The sequence below is a fragment of the Cupressus sempervirens genome, chromosome 10 (assembly GCF_028749045.1).
Source record: "Cupressus sempervirens isolate cs-2001-9-10 chromosome 10, ASM2874904v1, whole genome shotgun sequence".
Taxonomy (NCBI): Eukaryota; Viridiplantae; Streptophyta; class Pinopsida; order Cupressales; family Cupressaceae; genus Cupressus; species Cupressus sempervirens.
The window spans coordinates 175,865,607-175,891,990 of NC_143127.1; the positions used below are offsets into that span (position 1 = coordinate 175,865,607).

Below are 26,384 nucleotides of genomic sequence, written 5' to 3' on the forward strand. Positions count from 1 at the left end.
TTGTGCCTCGATTTGTGTCATCAGAATTTTATTCCAATTTCAAATTATGTCTGGGCATTTGGAGATCTCTTCTAGGCCTTCGTTGAATTTTTTTGGGTCTTCAAACAATTTTGTCTCGAAATCCATGCCTTGATCTTTGCACCAACGAATGTGAATTGAAATATGTACCTGTCTTAGTGCACAAAAATTTATGCATATAAGTTTGTGTAATCAACACTTTCTAGTCTCTTGTTTTTTGTCTCGAAAAATGTGAAGATGGCTTCATTGACCAACATCATGTTGGAAGGCAGTCCGCGTTTTAATGGCAGAAACTACAATACTTGGAAGTAGCGAATGATGACCATTTTTTAATATTGTTGCCTTGATAAGATCATCCTAGGCCCCATCTAGGATCCAGTCACAATAGATAAAGATCGGGAAAAGTTTGATGAGCGCAATCGCGAAGCTATCATGCTCATTAAACTTTTTGTTATAGATGATCAACTTCCACAGGTTCCCTTTGGAAAATCAATTATTGAGCTTTGGGAGCACCTAAAGGCCTTACATGAAACCTCTGATAAAAGTTGTGCATTCTTTTTAAAGAATCAGCTTTTCTCCATCATGATCAATGAGAGAATTTCCTTGGAGGAGCATCTAACAAAGATTAAGAACATCTGGGATCAATTGGAAGCAATTGGTCAGAAGATGGAGGAAGAAGACATGGTGGTGATTACCTTGAAGAGCCTTTCAAGGCCCTATCAACATTTTGTTGAAACTCTCAACATTAACTCAACGAATATTTATCTAAAGTTTCCAAACTTTTGTACCAAGCTTCTACAGCAAGACTATAGGAAAAGAGCAATTTTCTACTAGTTCTTCCTCAACTTCTATAAAGCAAACTTTTGCAACACACTCTCAGCCGAAAAACAAAGGGAAAGGTCAGCCTTCGCAACAAAAAGGCTCAAGTTAACCTTAGAACATTTCTAGAATAAACAACATAAACTGCAATTATTGTCATAGATATGGTCATATGAAGAAGAATTGTCATCAATAATGGGCTTCTAAACAGAAGAAGCAGGGAGGGTCTCAGTAGAAAGCGCATGTTGTCGAGCATATTGAACAAAAAAAATCTGCCTCTCACACCTTCATGCCTAAAAGCTCTACAAATCATCTGAAGTCTTGTGCCTAGTACATTGACTTCGGTACTTTAGTGTGTTTGGTTCACTAATATGGTATCACGGCCATATTATTTTTTGCAAAAAAATTCAAAAAATCTTTAATGTTTTTTTTGAAAAAAAATTAGATTTTTGAAATTAGCTTGTGAGAAGGGTTGTCTTTTTGAGAATTTTGTGCTCATTGTTTTTGTAAATTGCATTTGCGTTGACGCAATTTTTTTGCCATTTTTGGTTTTTTTCCCTATCGTCATTTTCTGGGATTATCAACCACGATTTGCAAAGATTTGATCAGCGATGACTAGGCATCTTTCTAGCCATTGTTTGCCTGCATTTGAATGTTTTTCTTTGAGCCCATTTTTCTACAAATTGTGGTTTTTTTTGGGGGCATTTCAACCCATTCTCTAAAGCTCTCTATTGTATTCGGTGGTGTCTTGGGTTTCTTCACACCCTTTGTATCTAATTTGCGACTAGATCTACCATTTTTTTACTGTTAAACTTGCAATTTTGGGAGTTCTTAAAAAACGGCTAAGGTTTCCTTCGAAACTCTCACATTCTTTGCCATTGTAAAAAACTTTAGTTACTTTGGTTCATTTGTTTTGCCCGCATAACCATGTATGGGTTCAAACTTGTTCAAAATACTAATCTGGTTTGGCCAAAATTCAAATAGGGTTCCATTTCCAAGGCGTGGTTCAAACCCACAATCCAGAAATTCGAAGCCTGTGTGAATTTTATGTACCCAAATCGAATTTGAAGCGAACCTGGGCGAATTTCCGACGACGAACAGCTTTTTAAGTTATTTTTATAACAAATTTGATATTGTTTTGAGTTCCGCAACCCTAAGAAGTGAATGTAAATAGGTTATTTTGGCTTCTAACATCATTTGTGGTGTGCAAATAGGTGATTTTCTAAGCAAATAAGTGATTGAGCAAAAGTAAGTTTGTGCAGTAGGAGTTGGAAGATTAGATTGTGAGCTATATTAAAGTGTTTGTGTCTCATTGCTACATCTTTGCAAGCTTACAATGGCAGGAAGAAGTAAGTTCTTGTTCTATTTTTCTTTTGATTCAATGTTTTGTTTAATCTTTTTATTTTTGTTAATTATCTTTCATTGCCAATATGATCTAGCTATTGTATTCCCTAAAATTTTATTCTCAATAACAATATGTCAATATGTATACAATTTTTTATCATAGGAAAAGGAGCTTCAAAGGGATCTACATCTGCCTGAGTAGGCAATGCCAATATCCTACAAAGAATAGAACCTCCATCTGATTCTCCTTGGTGGAAGTATGTGGATATTATACAACCTCTTTCAGAAGGTGGTGGTTTCCGTTGAAAATGTCGGGGTTGTGATATGGAAAGAAACAATTCATATTATCGTGCGGTGGGTCATTTGTGTGGATACCCTAGTAGAGGAGTGAAGAAATGTCCTCAAAAAAAAATGCACCTGTGCCAAACTCCTCAGTATTAAAATATATTGAAGAGCATAAGCGAGTTGAAGAGAGATGATCTTAGACAAAGTGCCATTGATGGCAATAAAAATAAGAAAAGAGCAAAAGGAATGAAATTCACCCTAGATGTTGTGATAGAAAATCACCCCTTTTATACTACCTCAATTGCCCCTAATTCGCAAAATAAAGCACCCTTTCAACACAAAATAAAGGGACCACTTGAAACTGCATTTCAAAATCTGAGTAGGGAAATCATTGACATTGATGCAGCAAGATGCTTGTATGCAAATGGGTTGTCTTTTAATCTTGTTCACTCTCCATATTTCAAGCAGATGTTGAGAAGTGCTAATGCAACACCTATAGGGTATTCAAGTCTCGATTTTGAGAGATTACGAACCACCTTGTTGGATGATGAGGTCAAGTTGATTGATGAGAAATTGAAGCTCATCAAGGACTCGTGGATTGAAACAAGGGTAACAATTGTTTCAGATGGGTGGAAAGATACTAGAAATCAGCCATTGATCAATGATTTGGCAGTGTCCCCTAAAGGTATAATATTTTTTAAAGCAGTGGATTGTGAGGGCCAAGTAAAAGATGGGTCATTTATTGCTAATATCCTAATTGAGGCCATTGAACAAGTGGGTGCAAGAAACATTGTCCAAGTCATAACGGACACAACAAAGAATTGTAGAGCTGTTGGTTTGTTGGTTGAAGAGAGGTACCAACATATTTTTTGGACACCTTGTGCAGTTCATTCATTTAATCTTATGCTACAAAAGATTGAGAAGAGTATTCAGTGGATCAAGGAGGTGTATGCAGAAGCTGAGGAACATTCAGATGTTCATCACAAACCATTACATGACTTAAGGGATATTCAAAATGTTCTCACATTTCGAGTTGTTGAAGGTAAGTAAACTTGAACTCAATTTAGTCGGTTAATTTTCAAAAAAATAGTATCTTACAATTTCTGATTTTTTGATTATATAATGTGTATTCTTTTATCACATATGTATCTAATAATTGTATTGTTTTTTCTCTTTTTTATGTTATAAGTTGCTGAGACATGTTTTGCATCAAATGTAATCATCTTGAGATGCCTTATGCAAGTGAATCACTTACCAAAATGGTAGTCAGCAACAATTGGGTTATATGGAGGCAAAGTAACACTGAGAGGGCAACCAAAATAAGGAAGAGAATATTGGATGAAAAATGGTGGGAACATGTGGAATATCTCATTAAGCTCCCCAAGCCCATTATCATCATGCTTAGGTACGTAGATATGGATAGGCCTTGCCTTGGAGAGATCTATGATGGCATAGACTCAAAGCTTGAGAAGATCAAGAAAATTGTAAATGAAAAGGAACAAGATCCCGAAGAGACCTTCAAACAATTGCAAGCAATTGTTGTAGAAAAATGGAACAAAATGACCACTCCTCTACATTTGCTTGCCTGTGCATTGATGCCCGAATACTATAGCACCCAATATATTGATCTACCAGGAAAGCTACCACCCTATAGAGATATAGAAGTGTATGATGGATACAAGGCAGCATTTTAAAGACTCTTTCCTGATGATGAAATGTGAGATTTGATTACGGATGAGTTCATACTGTTTGTGGATGCCAAAAATTGAAGCAATGATGCTCTTCATCATCGGTTTAGGAAGGATGCTCATAGTTGGTGGTACTTCCATGGCCATAGATTCCAAACATTGCAACCCCTTACAATCAAAGTGATATCACAAGTTTAATTTTTTTTAAATTGTTATCAATTTCCTTGTCTTCATAAATTGCTAAAAATTCTAAGATTCAAGATGCATCATTTAAATTTTATTTTAATTGTTTACTGTCAGCCAACTGGATGGTTCCAGCGGTGTTTCTGTAGCCGACGGAATGATTTTCGTCGGTGTTTTGTATTTTGTAGTCGACGGGTAAAATAGTTTATAGCGGACATAATGTTGTGGCCGACAGACTCCTCCGGGAAGGTTCGGCGGATAGTATTTATATCCCGTCTGGGATCATTGTAAATTATTATTCATCTACTATTGCGAATCTTATGAAGCATAATGTATGTCTGGCATATGTGAATATAATTCTGTTGTTCGTATTCATTGTCTGTATGTGTTGATTTATTTACCTGTACGACAAACATTTGGCATTGTTGCCTAATGAATCTGGAAGGTGGGAAGAATGAAGATTAATGCCAAATCAGCTTAACAAGGATCGAAATAAGGCGAAGGGAAAAGATGGAATTCGTACTGCGCAGGAGAATTTAATTCTGGCACAGCAAGCCGAACGCCGACGGAGATTTCAGAAGATTGCCGACGGAATCTGGAGCGCGGCAGAATTGTTGGAGGAGACTCGGCAACGGGTGGAATTGGTGGAAGAAGCACGGGAGGAGTTCTTGAATTTGTGTTCGCCGAGGGAGGAAAACTCAGACAGAAGAGCATCAACTCGCACAGCTCGTGGTGCCGAGGGAGCACGAGCGTGGAGTGACCTCTTCGTTCGGGATAAACTTCCGTGGGAAACAATTTCAAAGGATCCTTCTTCTTCACCAAGGTTCGCAGCTGTCGACACCTCCGGTGCGGGAGTGCAAACCGCCAGTGTGGGAGTTCAGACTGTCGGTGCGGGAGTTTAGACTGTCGGTGTGGGAGTGCAGACCGCCGGTGTGGGAGTTCAGACTGTCGATGTGGGAGTGCAAACCGCCGATGTGGGAGTTCAAACTGCCGGTGTGGGAGTGCCGACCGCCGGTGTGGGAGTGTCGACCGCCGGTGTGGGAGTTCAGACTGTCAGTGTGGGAGTGTCGACCGCCAGTGTGGGAGTGTCAACTGCCGGTGTAGGAGTGCAGACCTCTGGTGTAGGAGTGCAGATCTCCAGTGTTATGGCGGGACCCAAAGAAAAACTACCGAAATTTCAAGGCGATGGTACAGCCGACCCCATTCGACATTGTAAGACATGTGAGACGATCTGGTGGGCAAATGGAATCACAGATGCCAACGAATGGGTCAGGTAATTTTCGGCAACCCTACGGGGTGTGGCAATTGATTGGTTTTCGGATACGGATCCACAAAAGCTGGATACCTGGGATAACATTAAAAAGGAGTTCCTGGCGGAATTTAAACTCTTGCAGGATGATAATGAAATCGTAGCAAAGATTTTCAATACCAAACAGGGGAAGCACGAAACTGTTTGCGTCTACGCCAAGAGATTAAAAAACTTAATAAACAAAATGGAAAGCAAGCCGACGGACGGATTGCAGAAAAGATGGTTAGTGGACGACCTAAGCTCGAAGTTGCAGAGGAAAATGAAAATTGTGCCACCGTCATCATATGTGGACGCATATAATAGAGCACTGGACCTTGAAAGCGAGCAGAAGACAAAGAAGAAGAAAACTAGCTCCTCTGATTCAGATGACGACGAGCCTAACGGAGATGATAGTAGCGACGACGAAGGCAGCAACAAGAAGGGTCGTGCCCTACAGAAGGATATGGTTCGCATGATGAAGGAGTTTAAAAACATGCAGAAGGAGCCAAAAGGCAGTGAGTTGTGGTGCACGGAGTGTAAGACAGACGGGCATACTAAAGGATCATGTCCAAAGAACCAATTCTGTGACATTTGTCAGATCATGGGCCATTCGACAAAGGAGTGCCCCTTTAACATGAAGACAAGAGGATCTCCGCAGGTGTTTCTCACACAAGAAGCTTCCTTGTCGAGTAATAGCGAAAACACGAATACCGCTGGTGCTACATCCGAAGGATACAAGAATAATAGCGGAGGGCAAAATAACAACAATACAAATAATAACAATAATAATGGGAGCTGAAGTCGAACTCAGTATGATGCAAATGGACAGTCGATCGTTCAATGCCGAGCATGTAATTTGTGGGGTCATTTTGCGCGGGATTGTACAACGGCAAACACACTGAAATTATTATGCAGATGGTGCGGACCCAACGATCACGAAGATTCCAAGTGTCCAAAGTCTGAAGTAAACTTGATTACTGTCAGCACGAATGTAGAGGAGGTTCTGGCAATTACACGGAGGCAAGCGGAGGAAAAGAGGAAATTGGGGGAAGCACGGGCGGAAATTGAAAAGGCATCATCGGCGGGGACATCTCAGTTGAAGGACATCACGGGCACCTTGGCAAGGAACTTTGCAGAACAAAACATTGTACGACAGATCTTACAAACGGAGATACCGGTCAAGATAAGTGACCTCCTTCTCACAATGCCCCAGTTACGGACAGCCATTCTGAATCATACACCGTTTTCGAAAGCACCGAAGGACACAAGGGATAGTAGGGAAGTGATGACAACAGACCCAATGCTGCTGGCACTCACATCCGGACGGCACCCGACGGTCATCGAGATGGGGGATTTTGGAAAATGTTTTGACAGACACAATTGTCGACAGAGGGTCCGATGTGAATGTGTTGCCGGAGGATACTTGGAAGAAGTTGGGAAAGCCGACATTGTGGCCACCTGCATTTCAGTTGCTCACAGCAGACCAACATGGAATCAAACCGTTGGGAATCTTGAAAGCGCAACCGGTAACAATTGGTATGCAACCATTTTTATTGGATTTTGTGGTCATTCCATTAAAAAGAAAAGGATATGATGCTATTCTGGGACGGGATTGGTTGGTCCAAGAAAAAGTAAAACATGATTGGAAACGAAATACCCTATCAATAGAGCGCGGAGGCAAAAGATTCACAATTGACCTGCATACACAAATGGTCGGTGAGGAGGCAGCATCATCAGATTCAGAAAGTGACAGCGAAAGTGACGACAAAGGAAAGAGGAGAATGGAACCAGACGAAGGAGTATTGAGACTTGACGGAGGATCGAATGACGACGACCTAAACTCAGTGAATGGCCTATTCCACTGGCAGATAGAAGACTACGAACTGTTTCCGAGTTGCAATATGTTAATGGTCGACGAACGTGACAAAACACAGGAAAATGAATGTCCGGAGGAATGCAGGGAAGTGGAAGAAGGAAAAGCTGCCATGGCTGAAGCTGAGGGGAAGAACATACAGTTTTAACACAGAAAAACGAAAGATCCCACTATCCGGTACATGGTGAATGGACCGCACGGAAAGAAAAGGTTACACCGCAGCATAGAATTAGTGGAAGGGCACCGACAACAAGGAAATAATCTAATTGCGCGACGACCACAAGCACAGTGGGCGATGGAGGTGGCACAGAATAGACGTAAGGCATACGATGAAAAGTTTAAGGCCAGATGGGTTGGACCATATCAAATTCGGAAGGTTAGCGACAATGGAGCTATCAGATTATCAACTTTGGACGGGCAGAAGGTACCTCCGGCAGTCAACGGATCCAAATTCAAAATATATGGTGCCAAGAAGACTCTGTCGTTGTCGCAGAAGGGGACTCCCTCGTCGTTGCTGAATGGCGACGGTCAGAGGCAAAGTTGAGGTACTGTTCATTTTTTTTTCAAAAAAAAAAAAAGAAAAAAGAAAAAAAAGAAAGAAGAAAAAAAATTTTATTAAAAAAAAAAAAAAAAAAAAGAAGCAAGTAGAGGGTTGTCTGCGGGCTCTCCCTGCGGACTGTGCTCCGTGGGTAGGATGTTCTGCGGACACCTGTCCCGCAGGCATTGTCCCCGCGGACTGTGCTTCGCGGGCAGGATGTCCCGCGAACACCTATTCCGCGGGCACTGTCCCCGCGGACTGTGCTCCGGCAGGATGTCCCGCAGGCATTGTCCCCACAGACTTCTTTCTGCTGGATGTCCCCGTGGACTTCTTTTCGCGGAGACCCTTTTTTCTCCGCGGGTTTGTCCTCCATCCGTTGCAAACTCTCTTCCGCGGGCTTATAACTCTTTTCTACGGGCGTACAGACAGCTCGCTCCAAGCTTCGAGGCCAGTCCCAAGAACTCCCACATTGATCAAGATTGAAGTGGCAACCCGAGAGCATTTGAGGATGGATTTTGATGAGCAATTCGGTTTGATATTTTCAGTGGAGAAAGGCTTGTCTGTGTATTGGTTTTCATTGTTGGAGGAGACGTTTCACCTGAAGTTTGTTGGAGTTCTATTTCTCATTTGTTTGAGTTTGTGTAGAAGATGGGTGTGAGCATTTTTTTTTATTAGCCAAAAAAAAAAAACGACAGATTCAAATTGTTCAGAATGAGTTACAGATGATGCCAAAGGAAAGGGGACGCATCCGTGGTTGCCAGAAAAAGTGCAGAATCGGCAAAAAATGATAGGAATGGTGTGTTCCATGCATTTCTGTGTGGGTTGCGAAATGCTAATTTGGTCTTGGCAACGAGGGGCGCTGCCCCTCGACCCCACCCTGTACTGCGACAGAAAGCGCACCTGGGGCGCTACCCCTCACAGTCGTGGCGGATATTAGTCGTGGGAGTCTGACCAGTTGAGAAGAGTTGAAGTTGCTGCAGGCATGAACTGTTTGTGTACCGAGGCACTGGGAGTAGGTGTTGGCCGAGAGGCTATCTTGGTGGATGCGTAGAGAGCTCGAGAGGTGTAATCATCCAATTGGAGGCAGTCCAACGACACTTAGCTCAGTGGACCCAGTGTTGGAAGCAGAGAAAGCAGCACAGGTGGCTATCAAGGTCAGCTTGAGGAGACAGTATTGTGTTAGCAGAGGCTATAGGCACGGGACGAAGTGAAGTGATGTGACAGAAGCAAATTTTTCTTGTTGTAGTCACTCTGATGATATATTTTGTTTGTTAATTTGTCTCAGATATTTTGTAATTGTCGTCCGAAGACGACTTTTCTTTTTGGGGGGGATGGTGTCAACCGACTGGATGGTTTCGGCGGTGTTTCTGTAGCCGACAGAATGATTATCGTCGGTGTTTTGTATTTTGTAGCCGACGGGTAAAATAGTTTGTAGCGGACATAATGTTGTGGCCGACAGACTCCTCCGAGAAGGTTCAGCGGATAGTATTTATATCCCGTCTGGGATCATTGTAAATTATTATTCATCTACTATTGCGAATCTTATGAAGCATAATGTATGTCTGGCGTATGTGAATATAATTCTGTTGTTCGTGTTCATTGTCTGTATGTGTTGATTTCTTTACCAGTACGGTAAACATTTACATGCCATGTCTTCGTAGATTGCTAGTTCATCCACTTTAGAGAGAAATTGGAGCACATATTCTTTCATCCATTCAGTGAAGCGCAATAGGTTGCGATCAAAAAGAGCGGAGAACTTGGTACTTGAGCATTACAACTTGTGTCTCCTCTCGCACAAGACTAAAATATACAAAGATGGGGAAATAAAGAGGTTGGATGTAGATGCAAAGCACATGAATCAACTGTTTGCACAATGTTGTGCTTATGAGCTCTCCCCAATAGATAGGTTCTTTGTTTTCAAAAATCTGAAAGATAAACTTATACATCTAGGGCTCAAAGTTATTGGATTCTTTCAGACCACAAATTCTGCTAAGGAGAGTTATCAAATCATTAACTTGTGGGGAGAAGTCAAATCTCTATATTGTTTTCGGTCGTCTAGAGAAATTGAGTCTCTTATTCTCTAACCAGTTATCATTTGTATGCCTTTGATAATCTAGTTTTCTTTGATTCCACAAATAAATATTTCTTTGGACAAAGCCAAGCATTTTGAAGTTGCAAGGAATTTGAAGATTTGCTCAATAACATTTAGATCCAAGCTGAAAAGTAACTCCATCTACATCCTTAACTGTTTTTGATTTAGGGTAAAACGACATGCACATCCCAAGACGAACTCAAGTTCCAAGGCAGCCACAGGGAAAGTGGATACCAGATAAAGATTACTCCTATTGATACATTACATACTCTTGTTGACAAGAGTTTTGAGCCTCTACAAGAAATTGGCCATCTCAACATGCCCAATCTCTGTATCTAAGATTTGATCAAGAGGAGATGAAGCAAGTGACACAATTGTGTGAGTCAGCTCCTTATCATATTGATATTTTCATATTTCCTTTGACTTTTGGTGGCACAGACATATCTTGCACTGCAACATGGAAATTCCAAAAAGTAAATACATCGTCTGAAGGGATTGGAACCATGAAGGAGTTAGACTTGGGTTCGCAATGGCACATCTATGAAGAATAGGTATTCAAAGTATTGATTAGATACTTATGGAATACATGTGATGGCTGGAAATGAACGGAACAGCACGTATTTGAACAAAAAAGGCCAAAATCAGACTTAGAATGATGGATTGCATGTGGGAAAAGATGGGGCTTTTATTTGTATGGCCAACAATGCAAGTTAAATTCATATGTATATGTGTAAAATGACAAATTTGGTATTTAAAAGCGTGACCTTTTACCAAAATTGGGTTCTCTAAAGCTAATTACATGTGGTAATAGCGCATCATCTTTACTTGACATAAATATGTAATTGGGTTCGGAGGATGTAACTGCATGTGTTGAAGGATGGAATTTGGAAAATAGATGAAGTGTCGATTGGCATGGAAGATGAAAACATGTATATGCACTTGCATTCTTAGATGGAAATCATTAACCTTCTTCCCAAAAAAAAAATCAAAACAAGTAACAAACAAGAAAGAAAAACTAAGAACAAAACAAAAACTTACGTCTTGCTTTTGACTCAAACACGACAATTACATGCAATTTTGTTTTTGGAATTTAGATGATTTTTGCATTTGCAATAAGTAAATTGTAGACTTATTTAAAGACAAAATGCAAAAGCCAAGGGCTGCATTTGAACAAAATGGACAAAAATGAGCCAAAGAATGCAATATTGTAACAAAACAAGTAAGAAATACAAACAAAGTTGAATCCTTATACTTACTTGGAGCTTAATGAGCCAAAAATGGAGGAAAGAGAAGCTTAGATTAACAAATCTTCTTCAAAATCGGGTTCTCCAAGTGCAATTACATGCAACAACCAAGAGCCTTTGAAAAAAAACAAAGTTTTGATGCAAATAGTGGTCTCCTAGAGCAAACGCATGAGCATGAATGAGCAAGATGTTATTGCAACTCTTCTCCTTCAAACGTTTTTTATGCAAATCGGATTTAGAAGGCCCAATAACATGGGTGTTTTTGCTTCAAGATGCAAAAATTGATTGCCAAAATGTATTTTCCTTTATAGATGCTATACCTATGTTTACGGAAAGAACTATGAAGTTTTAAGTGAGTTACAAAAGTTTTGTTGAGGACTAGTTGCGAACAGTTTGTAGGAAACTGTATGTTGTTCATTGTAATGTCCCCGCTTTATATTTTCTCTTAGACCTCTCCTGACTCCCAACTTAAAATTTAAAGTAGATCTAATTGATATTATGAATTAGATTTTACACTTGAAAATATCTAAAATTTATTTCCTAGTACAACATGATCACTAAAAATATATGAGTCCTTGAATATATGAGTATGAGAGACAACTATTTAACTTAATTATAGTATGCATAATATTTAACTTTTAAAAAAATTATATGCACATAATTCAAAAAATAACTTATCTCTATATATTGTAATGACTACAATGTTATTGATTGCATTGACTCATTTTTCTTTTATAGGTGCAATGCTCAATAATAGGGTTGTGATAGGTTGTTCATTGGTCGATAGCTTTTATCCTCTATATTAACCTTTCATGGAGAACAATTTTAATATATCTTCTTCTACCCCGCAGGATGGCAAGATCATGCTCTAATACCACTAGTAATGTCCCCACTTTAGATATTCTCTTAGACCACTCCTAATTCCCAACTTAAATTTAAAGTAGATCTAGTTCATATTATGAATTAGATTTTACACTTGAAAATATGTAAAATTTACTTCTTAGTACTGTAGACACCTAAAAACCTTTAGAAAATAAAGTTTTTTTTATTTTCTGAAAAATCCCTGATGACATCATCATTTATTAATTAATTATTTAATTAATTAATTAATTAATTTTTATGCCATTAAATCCCTTTATCTTAATTAAAGAATCCCTCCCAAAAATGTTTAAATCTTATTTAAACATTATTTCCTTATTTATTAATTATTTAATTAATAAATTGACCAAAAATCCTAAAATAAATAAATAAATTATTTTTTGCCCAAAACTTGGCCAATTTCCTTATGACCAATAACCTCTTCCAAAATCTTCTAATCCTTCTTTAATTTCGATTAAAGGCTAATCCCATCATTTCCTACCCCTAATCCCAACTCAAAATATTTAATTAAGATTAAATATTAATCCTCATGTTTATTAAAAAAGTTTTAATAAATATCTCCTCAACCCAAACCCTTGAAATAAATAAAACTTTATTTATTTCCTAAAAATCTAATTTATCCTCATCCTAAGAAGTTCTAGACTCTTCTAGAAAGTCTTCATCCTCATCCTAGAAAATTCTAGACTATTCTAGAAAGTCTTTATCCTCATCCAAAGTCTAGACTCTTCTAGAAGATGTCTTTAAACCTAATCCTAATCCCCTCCTAACCTTGTCACATTCCCTAAAAATGGGTTAAGACTTACTAACCCAAGCCAAAGTTAACAAATATCTCCTCCTTCACCCACCCTCATTAAATGCCATCCACTTGCCTATCCCTAAGCTAATCCTAAACCATCCTAATCCATCCTCTAATCATTTGCACAAGCCTAAACAAGCTTAAAACCTTCCTAATCAAGTCCAAGTCGAAATTGCTCTCATCACCCTCAAAATATCTCAACCATAAAACTTTATGAAGCCCACTAGGCCATAAATGACTCTTCCAAGCCCTTTTATTACTCTTACAAGTCATTATGAGGGTCTTTATGAAGATTTTATCCCTTGAGCCTCTTTTGTTGACTCATCCTTCCCCTTTCATCCTCTCACCATGTGACATGTGTCACTCTTTGATTGGCTATAAGGAAGCACAATCCATGTGCTCTCCTCTCATGCAATCTAAGCCCTCCATGAGCTTTTTCCCATCCTTGCATCTTAGACCTCAATCCCTCAAGCCTCTTGCCTATAAATTGGATCCTTTCCCTTTGCAAAATAACACAATCCATGAAGTAAAGTTATAATGCTATTTTGAGAGCCAAATCCATACTAAAGCCATCTATCCACACCAAAAATCCACAATCATCCATTGAAGCCTTTGGAAGCATATTGAGCATACATCCTATCCATTTAGATAAAGCCACTCAACAAGAGAGCTTCTCATTGAGAGAGCCCATTAATGGCTCATATTTTCAATTGAGAGCTCATCTTAGTCTATCTTGAAGTTTATGAATTTTGTTTAGTTTGTAGAAGCTTTATTTAAATTTGGTTTCTATTAGCATACTAACATTGGTCATATACAAGTACAATGTGCTCACTAAAACTATAGAAATCCTTGAATATATGAGTATGAGAGACAACTAATTCAATTGTTAAACAAAGTATATGTATCTCTAATAAATATTATGTCTCTCATATTATACTCCTCTCCTAATAATGGGCTTGTGCCTTATTTTCAGTGTTACCCAGGTGTGCACACCCGAGGTAAATCTTGCTCGCACCGGGTGCACATACGTCCTGAGTGCGGGTATGTCGCACATCTGCACTCTGCAACCGCCACCTAATTGTGGTCACACTGCAATCGCACCGGTCGGCACACCTGGAGGGAACGCGGATGCTTCCCAAGTGTGAGAGTGCGCACGGGGTGCGGCCAGCGACTGGGTCAAAAAGTCAAAAGCAAATAAAGTTCTTTGTGTGGGTTTTTGTTTGTTTTTTTTAGCATGGGAACCCTAATTGGATGTGGATCCCATGAGGTCTCTTTCAAGTCTTAATAAGGCCAATACACCTCATTTTCATTTCACATTTCCATTTCATTGTTTTGGAGCAGCAACGACCAGAGTGAGAAAAAGAGGTTGGACGAGTTTGTCAGACCTTAGTGAGTGATTTTGCAAGGGATTACAAGATCAAAAGGAGCAAGAGCAGCAAGAAGATTTGATTTTGCAAGTGCTTCATCAAGTTCAAGGTAGGTTTTTTTTTTTTATAGTATTTTTTTGTTTTAGAAATCAATTTATATTTAGTATATACTTTCAGCTTTGCATTTAAAAAAATAATTTTTGAATGTTTCATTCTTGAATCTTGTTGATACTAAATAGTTCTAAACTTCTATATTACTGTTATTGTTTTTTATTTTTATTATTAATAGTGTTCTATGATTTTTATATTAATTTTTTTTTTATTAAAATAGGCTGAAACGTATTTAGCTTACTTTTTCTTAAATTGTTATAGTTTTAAGTAGGCTGAAACTAGTTTGTGTTAATGTTTTCTAAAATTATTATTAATTATTTAGGCTGAAATGTATCATGATTCATAATCATTTTTATTTTGTGAAATGCAATTTTCTAAATGGCATCAAGCTCCAGTCAAAGTGTAGAAGACATGGAAATCAATGAGGGAAACAGATCTGAATATGAGTCTAAGCCTAAGGGAAGTAATCATGGAGCTGGTGTAGATGCCCAATCTGAGGAAGAGCCTCCTTATGTTGCACCACGGGTGCCTTCTATTGAGTGCCCTTCACAGATTTTGGCAGAGTTTTCTGGGGGTCCTTATGATCCAAAGTCTCCTCTAAAACAATTTGCTATGAGAACTACACGTCCTAAAGCTATAGGTGGTGGCACATAGAAATAGAAGTGTAATATGTCTGGCACAGAATGGTTTGTCAACATTATGAGAGTTAATGCACACCTTGCTTTTTGGACTGGTATAATAGGAGTGTGAGCTCATAAATATTCTCATTAATAAGAGAGGAGTATAATAGGAGTAAGCAACATTACTGAGATGGAAATCTGAATGAGCTGTTGGTGCCTCTACAAAGTGGGGGTTGGTGCCTCCACTTTGTTGGTGCCTACAAATTGTGAGAGTTCGTGCTTCCAATGAGTTGGTGCTCATAAACTTAGGGGATTATTGCTCTAGAAAGTTAGTGCCAACAAATATTGTAAAAGAAGAATTATCTAAAGCATCGATTTGTCATGGTTTTCTCCCATTTGGGTTTCCACATAAAATATTGTGTTATTGTGTTCTTATGTGCATTTAGTAATTGAAGCTATAGTGATGTACAAAATTTAAATTGGTAAAAATAGTTGTTGTACTGATTCACCGCCACCCCACCCCTCTCAATATAATTGTGTGCTCTTCAGAACGCATGTTGTTGAAGATGAGAGAATAACTCTCCATTGTCTAACCTCAAATCCACATAATGTAGAATTCCTATGCCATCCAAATTACTCCACCCTCCACAATCACTTCTTGTTAATATTTTCGTAGCTGCAAGGGAGATCATTCTTACCTATGTTGATGTTCTATACATTTCTGATATCTCTATTGTATCGGGAACTGCTTCAGATCCTACAGACTCTGTATATGTTGTTTGTTTCCAAAGAGCTACATCAAATGTAGCGTCTCTATTATTGAGAAGGGATCAACATTTACATTCCCTTTCTTGGTGTAAAGGCACACTCTATGCATCTTTTTTTTAAATGTTGAAGATGATGAAGAGTTTTTCGGAGCAATTTACACTCTTTGTAACTGCGGTCTACATTCATGAGTCTTCCTCTTTATCCTTATTGGCAATCTGGATCGATGATATTTTATTATTTTGCAGCCATTGGAATTCATTGAGTCATTTTGAGTATCTATTGATCGCTGTGTGCTGCATGTATTTGTAGTTGTTGAGTCACTGAATCTATATAAGTGTCACCGTCTCTGTTGAGCTGAAAAGTCTCTTCTTAGCATTTGTCTTTGATCTTCCATGATATATTTTTGTATAACAAAAAGATGAGGTTCAGTGCAGCAATTCTTCTGGATGAAGACATATTTTTGTAACAGCCACCTTATGTGCCACAATGTTTGCTTGTGCCTCAATAATAATATTATGTGCAACTGTCACCACCCAGCAAGAGATTGTCCAACTGTATACTCTAAAATTGTCAAGTCGTTCAGGTGAGCTGGAACCATTGCTGTATTCTTTCTGTAAATGGTTCATTATTGAGTAGCTGTTGCGACCCTTGGTTTTTCACTGCTTAGAATATTTGAATGAGATTGACTCGATTGAGCATCATTGATATTCACCATGTATACAATCAGGGTATTGTGTTGCATTCTGTTTCAGGCAGGACAACAGAAGTGGGTGGCTATGTTATGTTTTATTGACTGTGGGTAGTGATAATTTACAACTACAATGAGCACTGCAAATGACTCTGAATTTCTGAAAGATCGGTATATGATCATCTTATTAGTGTAAAACATCTCTTTGTTCAATACTTGCAGCATTGTATGTTCTCTTTATGCATAGAAAAAATGATTGAACTGCAAATAAAGCTTATAGATTGACTGTTAAGAGTTAACGATCATAAGCTTGAGATCATTGTATTTGTTTTGAATATGCAATAAAGGATCCATCTTTTGTGCGGATAAGCTTTTCACCCTCAAGTGGAGGGTTTTAACAGGATAATTTTGTGTCTGATGTCTTATGTAATCTTTTATCTGTTATTGTGTAATTTTCTGGTTCAATATTTAACATTTCCAACATTTCCTCCAATTTCCCCAGAAAATGCTTCTAAATGAGACTTCTGCAAAGCTTCTTTGCCATCTACAATGGTTCACAATGTCCACAAATGCAGCTAGGGCCATGGGCAAGATGTGCATATTTACCCTATGCTTTGTAAAGGAATTAGAGATCTCTGATAGAGTATCAATGTAAATGAATTTAAAGTCTAATATATAGCTGTATATTCAAATCAGTTACTGACAGAGACGGTTTATTTCTATTCCAAGGATCTATAGAAGAGACTGTTGATTAATAGCTAGATGTATATTCCAATCAAAAGGCAGATGAGTTAGTGCATGCCACTGCAGACAAGTACTGATCATTACCAATTTTCTAAATTAAGTTCTTTATCGTCAGCAACAACCATTTATATAAGGAAGAAGGAGTCATGTTACATAGAGACATGACTCTACGTGGCTATTGCCACGTGGGGTTATGTTCCTACATGGACTAGTCAACATTAGTTTAGGAGACCGATACTAATTATGCTGACAGACATAACATTTTGATAATCACAATATGACAGTAATATACTCGGTCATAACATATGAGAATCAACCAGTTATAATATGATGTTGGTGACATATATTACCACAATAATAATATGAGAGGAGCCAGATCAATATGAGGCAACCAATATGATATTCATTTTTATAAATCTATATATGTATATATATAGACACACACAGACACACAAGGCATATGCATAAATCTATATTCACTGATTTAACACATGCTTCAAAACCACCAAAGCTACAACTTTAACATGCTTGTGGTCTGTTTTCATAAAAGAGTCTCCTAGAACCCCTTTAATTGTGTGCAAGATTAACTCCTGATGGTTTTTGAAAATGCTTTATAATCTTTTCTCCTTAATCTCACTCAAAAATTCCATTTGTCTATGTTTGCATGGAAGTCAGATGGATGTTTACATATTATCGACTCTACATGCAATGTTCAACAATGCATTGCCAAGTATCCTATTCGAATTAACAGAAGCTTCAAAATTTAACCATGTGTCTCAGTGATTGTATTAGATTTATACAAGGCAATTTCTAAAAAACACATATCCATTTTTTTTTCGTTTGCAAAGGCAAATTATGATTTGTTTTCCAAAAAAATTCTCTTGCCAAATTTTATCTGAATTTTGTCACCATTGAACAAAACTACAAACTTAACTTATGACACAGGATGCACCATAGCTATGTTTCAAGCAACATGATATCTTACATTAAAGTGCCATTAAATCATAGCAGTGTATGCTTCTCTTCAGAGAACTGTTTAAATAGGATACAATATTTGGCAATGCATAAGTTTCTTGTAATATAATAAATTCAAAGACCCAAACCATGAAGAACCAAAGATTCTCGTATTCTGATAATGCACACAGATTTCAATGTTTCAATGAATCCATTGATATTGGATGAGAACTGCCCCACCCATAATCAATCTTGGTTTTGGAAGAGGGAAATATAATGCAGTGATGTATAGAATATATAATGAAAAATGTACTTGAGCAACCTACCTGATCTAAGTCATTCTGGTAAGAAAAAAGATTATGAAATGTCAAGATGGTTGGTGCAAAGAATACCTTGGATTTTATCTCCAGGTGTTTGACTGACCTAGAAGTATTACCAATGCCGAATCCTCTTTCACTGATATTTTCCACTTCTTTAAGGTCTATCCATAAATCAATTGTTTCCTGAGACTTGGATGCCAATGGGCTGCAAGCTTGCAGCGGCCCTTGTTGAATCAAAGCATTGCATGGATTATAAGTATCATATGCAATGATATGAGATTCACTTCTTCTCTTTCTTAATACCTTAAGAACTGGAGAGATATGGGATTGCGAAATTGGAGATGATGACCATATGTGACTTCTTGTCTTTTTCTCTTGTGACTGCTCTATTTTTCTATCCATATTTGCCAGAAATTCTTTTTCATGTTCTCGTGTATGAATTCCTGCTGTTTCTCTTGCAAAATCCTTCTGGGGCACCTGCAGTTTATATGGATCTTTTAGTCCATCTGCACAAGAGGGTGTACAAAGTGAAGAGTTGTACAATGCAAGCTGATAGGACTGTGATAAATGCAGGCAGACTTGGAGAGTAATCTCTTATGCCTAAGTCTTCCACACAAATTAATTAAAGTCCAGATCGTGTAATGTTTCTTGCACTCACATTAATTTCTTTTTTCTGGTCTAGAGAACAGGTTGAAGTTCTATTCAGTTTCTCGGGGAAATGTCCAACCTCCTTAGGCATAATTGGGATGTCTTTACCTTCAAACTCATATGAGGTGTCTGCATCTTCAACACATAACAAGATATATATGTTATATAATATATTCCAATGTACATCAAAAGAGCATTTCACAGGCACATTAAGGCAACTGAATTGAGCATTGATACCAAATATACAATGAGAAATTTAGAAAGATAAAAAAATTAAGCCTAAACATACCTTTTATTGTAGTCTCCCTTGTAATGGAATGGCTTCCAGATAACACCGTATGCACATCAGCATAATTGAGCTGAACATTATGGTTATTCGCAGAAGATGTAACTTGAAAACTTAGTTTAGTGTTATCAAGCTGAGAATCCTTTTCTAAGCATAATTCTCGAGATCCTATGTCAAGCAGCACTGATTCCTGTGACAGCATGCCTTGATTCCTGTCTGGCAGCTCACACTCTATCTCTGATTCTAATGTCATATCACAGATTGTTTTCTCAACAACATGGCTCACATAGCTAAGTTCATGGTCCTCAAGAATTTCATTTTCCAGGGATAAGAAGTTTTCATCCATCGAAAAAAACTTAGCATTGAATGCACTGTAAGTCATTTCATTGGAAACTAAAGGTCAAATATAGCCAGAAGCACATGAAAAGGACCAATACACAGTATATCAAACACTGGCATTAAATTTTACCTATCACTTCTCTTGACTATACATTCTTCATTTGGCTGCAATTCAGATGATTTTTGTTTCATGGTATCTTGCAATAACACTTCCACAATAACAATCAATCAATGTAGAGAATGACACTAACATAAATTGCTAGCAAAGCAAATAAATACAATTCATAGCTGAAGTAGTAAGCCTGTGATTACCCTAGAGTAACAAGCATTCCTTCTTATTCTTAAGCTCTACAAAAATGATACAAATGAAATGAAAGAAGCAAATTGAATCAGCTATTCAGTGCCTGCAAAATGCATGGAATGGCACTATATTTTTTCAAGCAACACAACCTCAATTAAATTTTTTCCAATCAATGAAATTCATCTTACCAACCAGTTGGAACTAAAATGACTTAAACTAGACTGTTCAAATCTCTGTGACAACATAACTGGAAATTGAGTACTTTCAAATGCAAAAGTTTTAAATAAATGAAGGCGAGGCTTACTTCTGTTTTCACTAGGTGACTGAATTCCGTCGTAATATTTCTGTGTAATGTGATTCACAGTTGAACCAATTAAACTGCAATGAGATGCAACAAAAGTGTTAAGAAGCATTTTATCATCGTGCTACTAATTTTATTGAGCTACATTTAGGCCTTTCCCTTGTTATAACTTATATTGTATCCATTTCATGAGTGTTAGTGTGTTAAAGTTTCTTATATAAGACATTGATGGTTGCACTGCTTCAGTTGGGTTTCAAAGAAATGCTTGGTACTTTTACAAAAATTAAGCAAGGTTCAAGCGCACTCAAGTTTTAGCTTTATAAGTGGAGTAAGAGATTCAATTTACATTACAAGAAACTCCTGACCTGTTAAGGGAGGGTAGCTCGGTAATAGAGCAGCAAGCAAGTTTGAGTGGAGGTCCTAAAGCTAGCTGGTACATGTCTCACTGGTAAAGTGTAGTGAAATTTTGTTTTGACAGTCAAACTGTGTTACAAAAAAGTTTTATCATCAAGTTCAAATCTGCATGCTGTAAAACATGATTGTTGAATTGAAGGCAATACTTCGAAATATTTTCATTTAAGTTCTCTATTATTTATGTTTCTCTAATCCAATTCCACATTACCATTTGCTAATTCCATGAATTGTAAGGTTAACTAGATTTAGATGGAACTTAAACAGCTTAAAGATTATAGTACAAGATATATCAAATTTGTGTTAGAAGGGTAATAGAGTGAAAGATCCCTGGCAATTCTAGAGGAATAGCCAATATAAGATATTGGATAATTAAGGAAAGTTTAGGAAGGCATTTCAAAATGTATTTAGTTGCGAAGAGACAACATAAACTTTTTCATTTTTGTAGATTTCTACAATACAACACAAGGAAAGGATGACTTTGTAAACAGTTAAAAGAGTTCATTTCCCGACTAGAAAACTCTCTGATAAATGAACTGAAGAAAAGGTATTTGATCAAAGGTCCACCAAAGTATTGATCAAGATTGATATGCTTAGCTATTGATGACCAGTGCCACCTACAACTAAGCTATAAATCTTGAAAGTTAGAACAAACTAACAAGTGACTTGCAAAAGATTGAGGATGTTCAAAATTTCAAATACTTAAAAGAACAAATTAACAAAGGAAATACAGATGTGGAGGGCAAAACATCTGCATTGAATGGTATACAAGCACAAACTGTCAATCGTTCAGTTTTGTGAAATTTGGAGAAACTGCAAGCATTTATTAATGAAAGTTCATATAAGACAAACGATTAAAAGGCATTGCAAATAGATACATCCTCCTCCAATGAAGCCACAAGCAACAAATTCAAGATCAGATGCAGACCAGATGCAGTACTTATAAGAGTTTTAATGGGGAGTCGCATCCCCAATGGGAGTGACTCCACTGTGCAGTCACGTCCCATCAGATACATGGCTCCCAGTCACACTCCTCAAACAGAACATAATCATTGGATTTGATTAAGACAATCAACCACTAATCGGTCAAAGTAGATACGACTTGCTTTAGTCAGTTGCTATTAATGTGTTATTATTATTGTACAATGAATTTTAGAATTTCAAATTTAGTGTATATATATATATAATACAATAATAAATTAATAATAACAACATTATATATTAAAAATCATAGTAATAAATTACACAAATATATCTAGATTTTCAATAACATTTTATCCTGACTGAACTAATACATTAACAATATTAATAACAATAAATATGATTATGAATAATATTGAATTAATAATAATAGTTAATACTAATCAAAGTTCATAATATATTAAGGACAAAGAGTATTAAATAATAATATTAATGTTTGGTGTCGATGTCAATGAGAATCGTCAACAGTCCTTCCCGCTAAGCCGTGAACCGTGACTCCTGGTGAAGCATTGCCTCCATGCAGAGGGATATTAAACTGAGATTGAAATACTCATTGAGAAGGGAAGGGAGTAATATAGGAACACAGGATAATAATTGCAAACCGGGAGGAAGACACCTTTTTTGTTATTATTGTATTGAAGTATTCAATCAACTGTTTGATGGCAAAACTGAATATTAAAAAATAACGAGGACTGCAGGCAAATAAAATAGCATCAATACCCAAGGACGAATTATTCATATATTTACATACTTGGGCAACTCGATACCCAAGACAGAGGCATGCAAATAAGATTAAATTAATAACTAACAAAGACAGTGTGCTGGGTGTTGTTCCTAATGGACTCATGATAGTAATAGATGTCGTATCCTAGAAAAGAAGATTCCTGCAACAAGTATATACTGCTATTTGAACAGATACCACATCAGCATGATATATGTATGTTTATACAAGGATTTGATCTATAAATAAAACATTAGGCAGCGATATGGTCTTTGCATGAGACATATTAAGAATGGCATGGTCTACATTAGATATGGAATGAAAAAGTTTAGTGTGTATTTGGTATTGATGGTGTTAAAAGTGTTTGATGTTTTGCCCAGAACTAATGAAAACAGCAATAAAGAAGAACAAAATAGGACCAAACAACACAAGACATTTATCTTGGGAAAACCCTTCAGCTAGAAGGGAAAAACTGAACCACAGCGAAAAAGTATCTCTTTTATTGATAATGAATGTTCAAGTAAAATGCTTTCCACTTGATAGCATCACGTATTATACTAAGCAATCACATAAAAATTGATATGAGAGACTCTTCATATTACCCCTGAAGGTCTCTTCAACTTCCAAATACAACACTCTTCATATTTCCAAATGCATGACTCTTCACATGACACATGTCTCTTCATATTATCTCAAATATTATCATAAATATCTTCTCCAAAGGGATGGGCTCCCTCAACCTATTGGAGAGGCAGTGCTTCCGGCATCACTTTCAGGACACCGAGTCCAAGTTATCTCTTTTGGAGTCCAAGTTATCTCTTTTGGACTCTTTAGTCAAACCGACAATTCTTTATGGCTCGGTGGTTTGGGGACCTTTGCTTCTAGACTCAGACTGGGCATCAGTCGAGTGGGTCCAAACCCTTCTCCTCCATCGGATCATCAAATGTCACTGGTACACCCCGCACAGTATTATTTTGGCCTAGTTTGGGGCCCACCCTTTTAGGCTTAGTGTTATCTTTGACTTGATTTGGTTTCTCCACCACCTCAAGGGCTTTGCTAACTCCACGGACGACCGCCACAGATACTCCTACCTCGCCTACTGCTCCTCCATTGATATCGCCAACTCCGATTTGAGACCCAAAGCTCATGGCTGGTATACCCAGGCCACTGCCTTACTTAGCTCGATTGGGATTGATATTGATCGTCTCCCTCCTTACCATTTCTCACTAGATGCTCCCGCTCATATGCTCCCCTCACAAGGTGAGTTGAATGAGCATGTCTGACTTGACATTTACAAACAGTACACTACCACGACCTGGGTTAACCCACAAGGGGGTCTTCGCTCGCGGATGGCCTTCTACTTGGAGCATTTTCTTGAGATCCATGAGGGGACTATTGTGCACCCTTTCTACTTGAGTCGGAGCTGGAGCCACACCTTCTATATTTCCCTAGGGTCTTTTAGAGTTGATTCACATAGGCTGCATTGTCAAACAGATCACCTTTTGGTCAAAGACGATCCGGTGTTTAGCCCTCTATCTCTGTGAGACTTTGCAACTCTGTGACCATACTTTACAGCTCATGTTTCCTCAAAGTCAAGCCTCGGATCAACTCATCACCACCTTCTTCCCATCCTTGTCACACTCCAAGGGCATGAAGCGGCCATCGGATACACCCGCGTTGGGATACACCAGATTTGTTAGACCATGTCGCAGATTCATCAGGCAACAACATTCTACTCCCAATGCTCTCAGTATCGGGCTCAAGCCCCTAGTCTTCTCAGGTCTTATCCTTCAGTGACGGATTTCTTTGTACCGAGAAAGGATATCTAGTCCTTCTCTTGTCTGTTCATTCTCGTTTCCTCTCTTTGCTTTGTTGCTTGCTCTTTTTCAAACACCATTTGGTGCTCCTATTGGGTTGATTTTCTTCCCTGTTGTGTCTTCCAGTCCCTTGGACCCTTTGTTGGTCTTTTGTCGGAGATTAATATCATTATCTTATCTTATCTCCTTCTGTAAACACAATAAATATGTATTATCTCAATTTCAACATATAGCAAAATCAAAGATAGAGATCTTTATCGCAGCTACAATCTTCAACACTCCCTCTTAGTAAGAGAGATCTTTAAATGGCAAACACACATAGCTGCAACCAAAGATGTCAATGATAATTATCATCACATAGATTCTCATAAACATTTTACCTAAACATAACAAAATTCATAATAGTAGCATAAAGCTAATGTCATAGAGTCATGGACATGACTTCCACCATACCTCATCGCTAAGGGTGGAACGGGGGCTTTCACCTCAAACTTCTTCCAGAGAAGAATGCATTTCCACCATGCCTCATCACAGAGGGTGGAACAAAGGCTTTCAGCTCAAACTTCTCTCTGAGAAGAATGCATTTCCACCATCCCTCATCGCAGAAGGTGGAACAAGGACTTTCACCTCAAATTTCTCCTTGAGAAGAATGCATTTCCACCATGCCTCATCATAGAGGGTGGAACATGGGCTTTTACCTCTAACTTTTCTCATAGAGAAAAACTCATTATCAAAGGATTTCACCTCGAACTTCTGCCTCTCAAAGAAAAACACATTAACATGTATAAGAATAGAAGAGATTGCATAGAGACTCCCTCTCAATAGGGATACCTTTGATCACCACAATAGGATAGTTGATACAATCTCCCTTTGGAGTAGAAAACATCTCCATCTAAATATCATTTCTAGTATATGGTATCATCAAACTACATCCTCGTCTTCATGATCTCTCCTTATCTCATTGCTTCTTGTTGCACCCTCCTTGTTGTCTAGTTTCCTCAATGGTCCAATCATAGTGAGTCATGGTCTACATACTGTTGAAACAATGCATCTATTCTCTCCAACTCCTTAGCAGCTGCTTAGATGACCGCTAAAAGAGTTGGAGTATCTGTGTTGGTGAGAAGATGAGTGTTTGTACTTCAATTTGCTCAATTGGATTTCCCTGTGGATGACTGTCGCATCTTTAAAACTCTCTTGCGATTCACAATGAAAGCAACCAACAACCTTATACCCAATTTTATTCAAAATAAACCGATAGCTCCCTTCTTACTCAAACACATGTCTATAATGAATGTTCAAGTAAAATGCTTTCCACTTGATATCATCACATATTACACTAAGCAATCACATATAAATTGAAATGAGAGACTCTTCATATTACACCTAAAGGTCTCTTCAATTCCCAAATACAAGACTCTTCGTATTTCTAAATGTATGACTCTTCGCATGACACGTCTCTTCATATTATCTCAAATATTATCATAAATATCTTCTTCAACTGTAAACACAATAAATATGCATTAGCTTAATTTCAACATATGGCAAAATCAAAGATAAAGATCTCTATCGTGGCCACAATCTTCAACAAAAAGGAGAATATGAGAAAACAATTTGATGCTTTGTAGAAGAATATATATATTCATACTTTATAGAAGAATATACATTCATACTTTATAGAGGAATACATATTTTGGGGTATCAAGCAATTGGATCTGGATAAAAGAATTATATATATATATATGGCAATGAGCACTAATGAATTAAATACTAATGACAAAAATATTATATCTAAATCCTATTAAGCATACAGAACTTAGATATGCTCTATAATATATGTATGAAATCAGGATTATTTATATTATATAATAATCATAATTCTATATGAATGTTATGTTTTATATATAAACATACATATGTTCAAAACTTATTACTATTTTGGCCCGAGAATGAAGCGGCTAAG

At 37.6% G+C, this 26,384-nt stretch overlaps 1 protein-coding gene across 4 annotated transcripts in view; it reads right to left on the reverse strand.

Annotated features, from left to right (window-relative positions):
• LOC149533207 (uncharacterized) overlaps positions 1 to 26,384 on the reverse strand; it is an 82,247-nt gene that overhangs the window by 16,958 nt on the left and 38,905 nt on the right. For 2 of the 4 annotated variants that reach the window (XR_016356793.1, XM_089803730.1), the window contains exons 3-7: positions 20,498 to 20,571; positions 20,023 to 20,101; positions 19,557 to 19,924; positions 19,278 to 19,402; positions 18,692 to 19,096 (exon numbers count right to left, since the gene is read on the reverse strand). Coding sequence is in view for 2 of the 4 variants with exons in the window: in XM_089803730.1 (XP_089659856.1) it covers positions 18,692 to 19,096; positions 19,278 to 19,402; positions 19,557 to 19,924; positions 20,023 to 20,101; positions 20,498 to 20,571 (1,051 nt within the window). In the remaining 2 variants the exon portion in view is untranslated. The remainder of the gene's footprint in view (positions 1 to 18,691; positions 19,097 to 19,277; positions 19,403 to 19,556; positions 19,925 to 20,022; positions 20,102 to 20,497; positions 20,572 to 26,384) is intronic. The other 2 variants (XR_016356794.1, XM_089803729.1) reach the window with 1 other exon arrangement.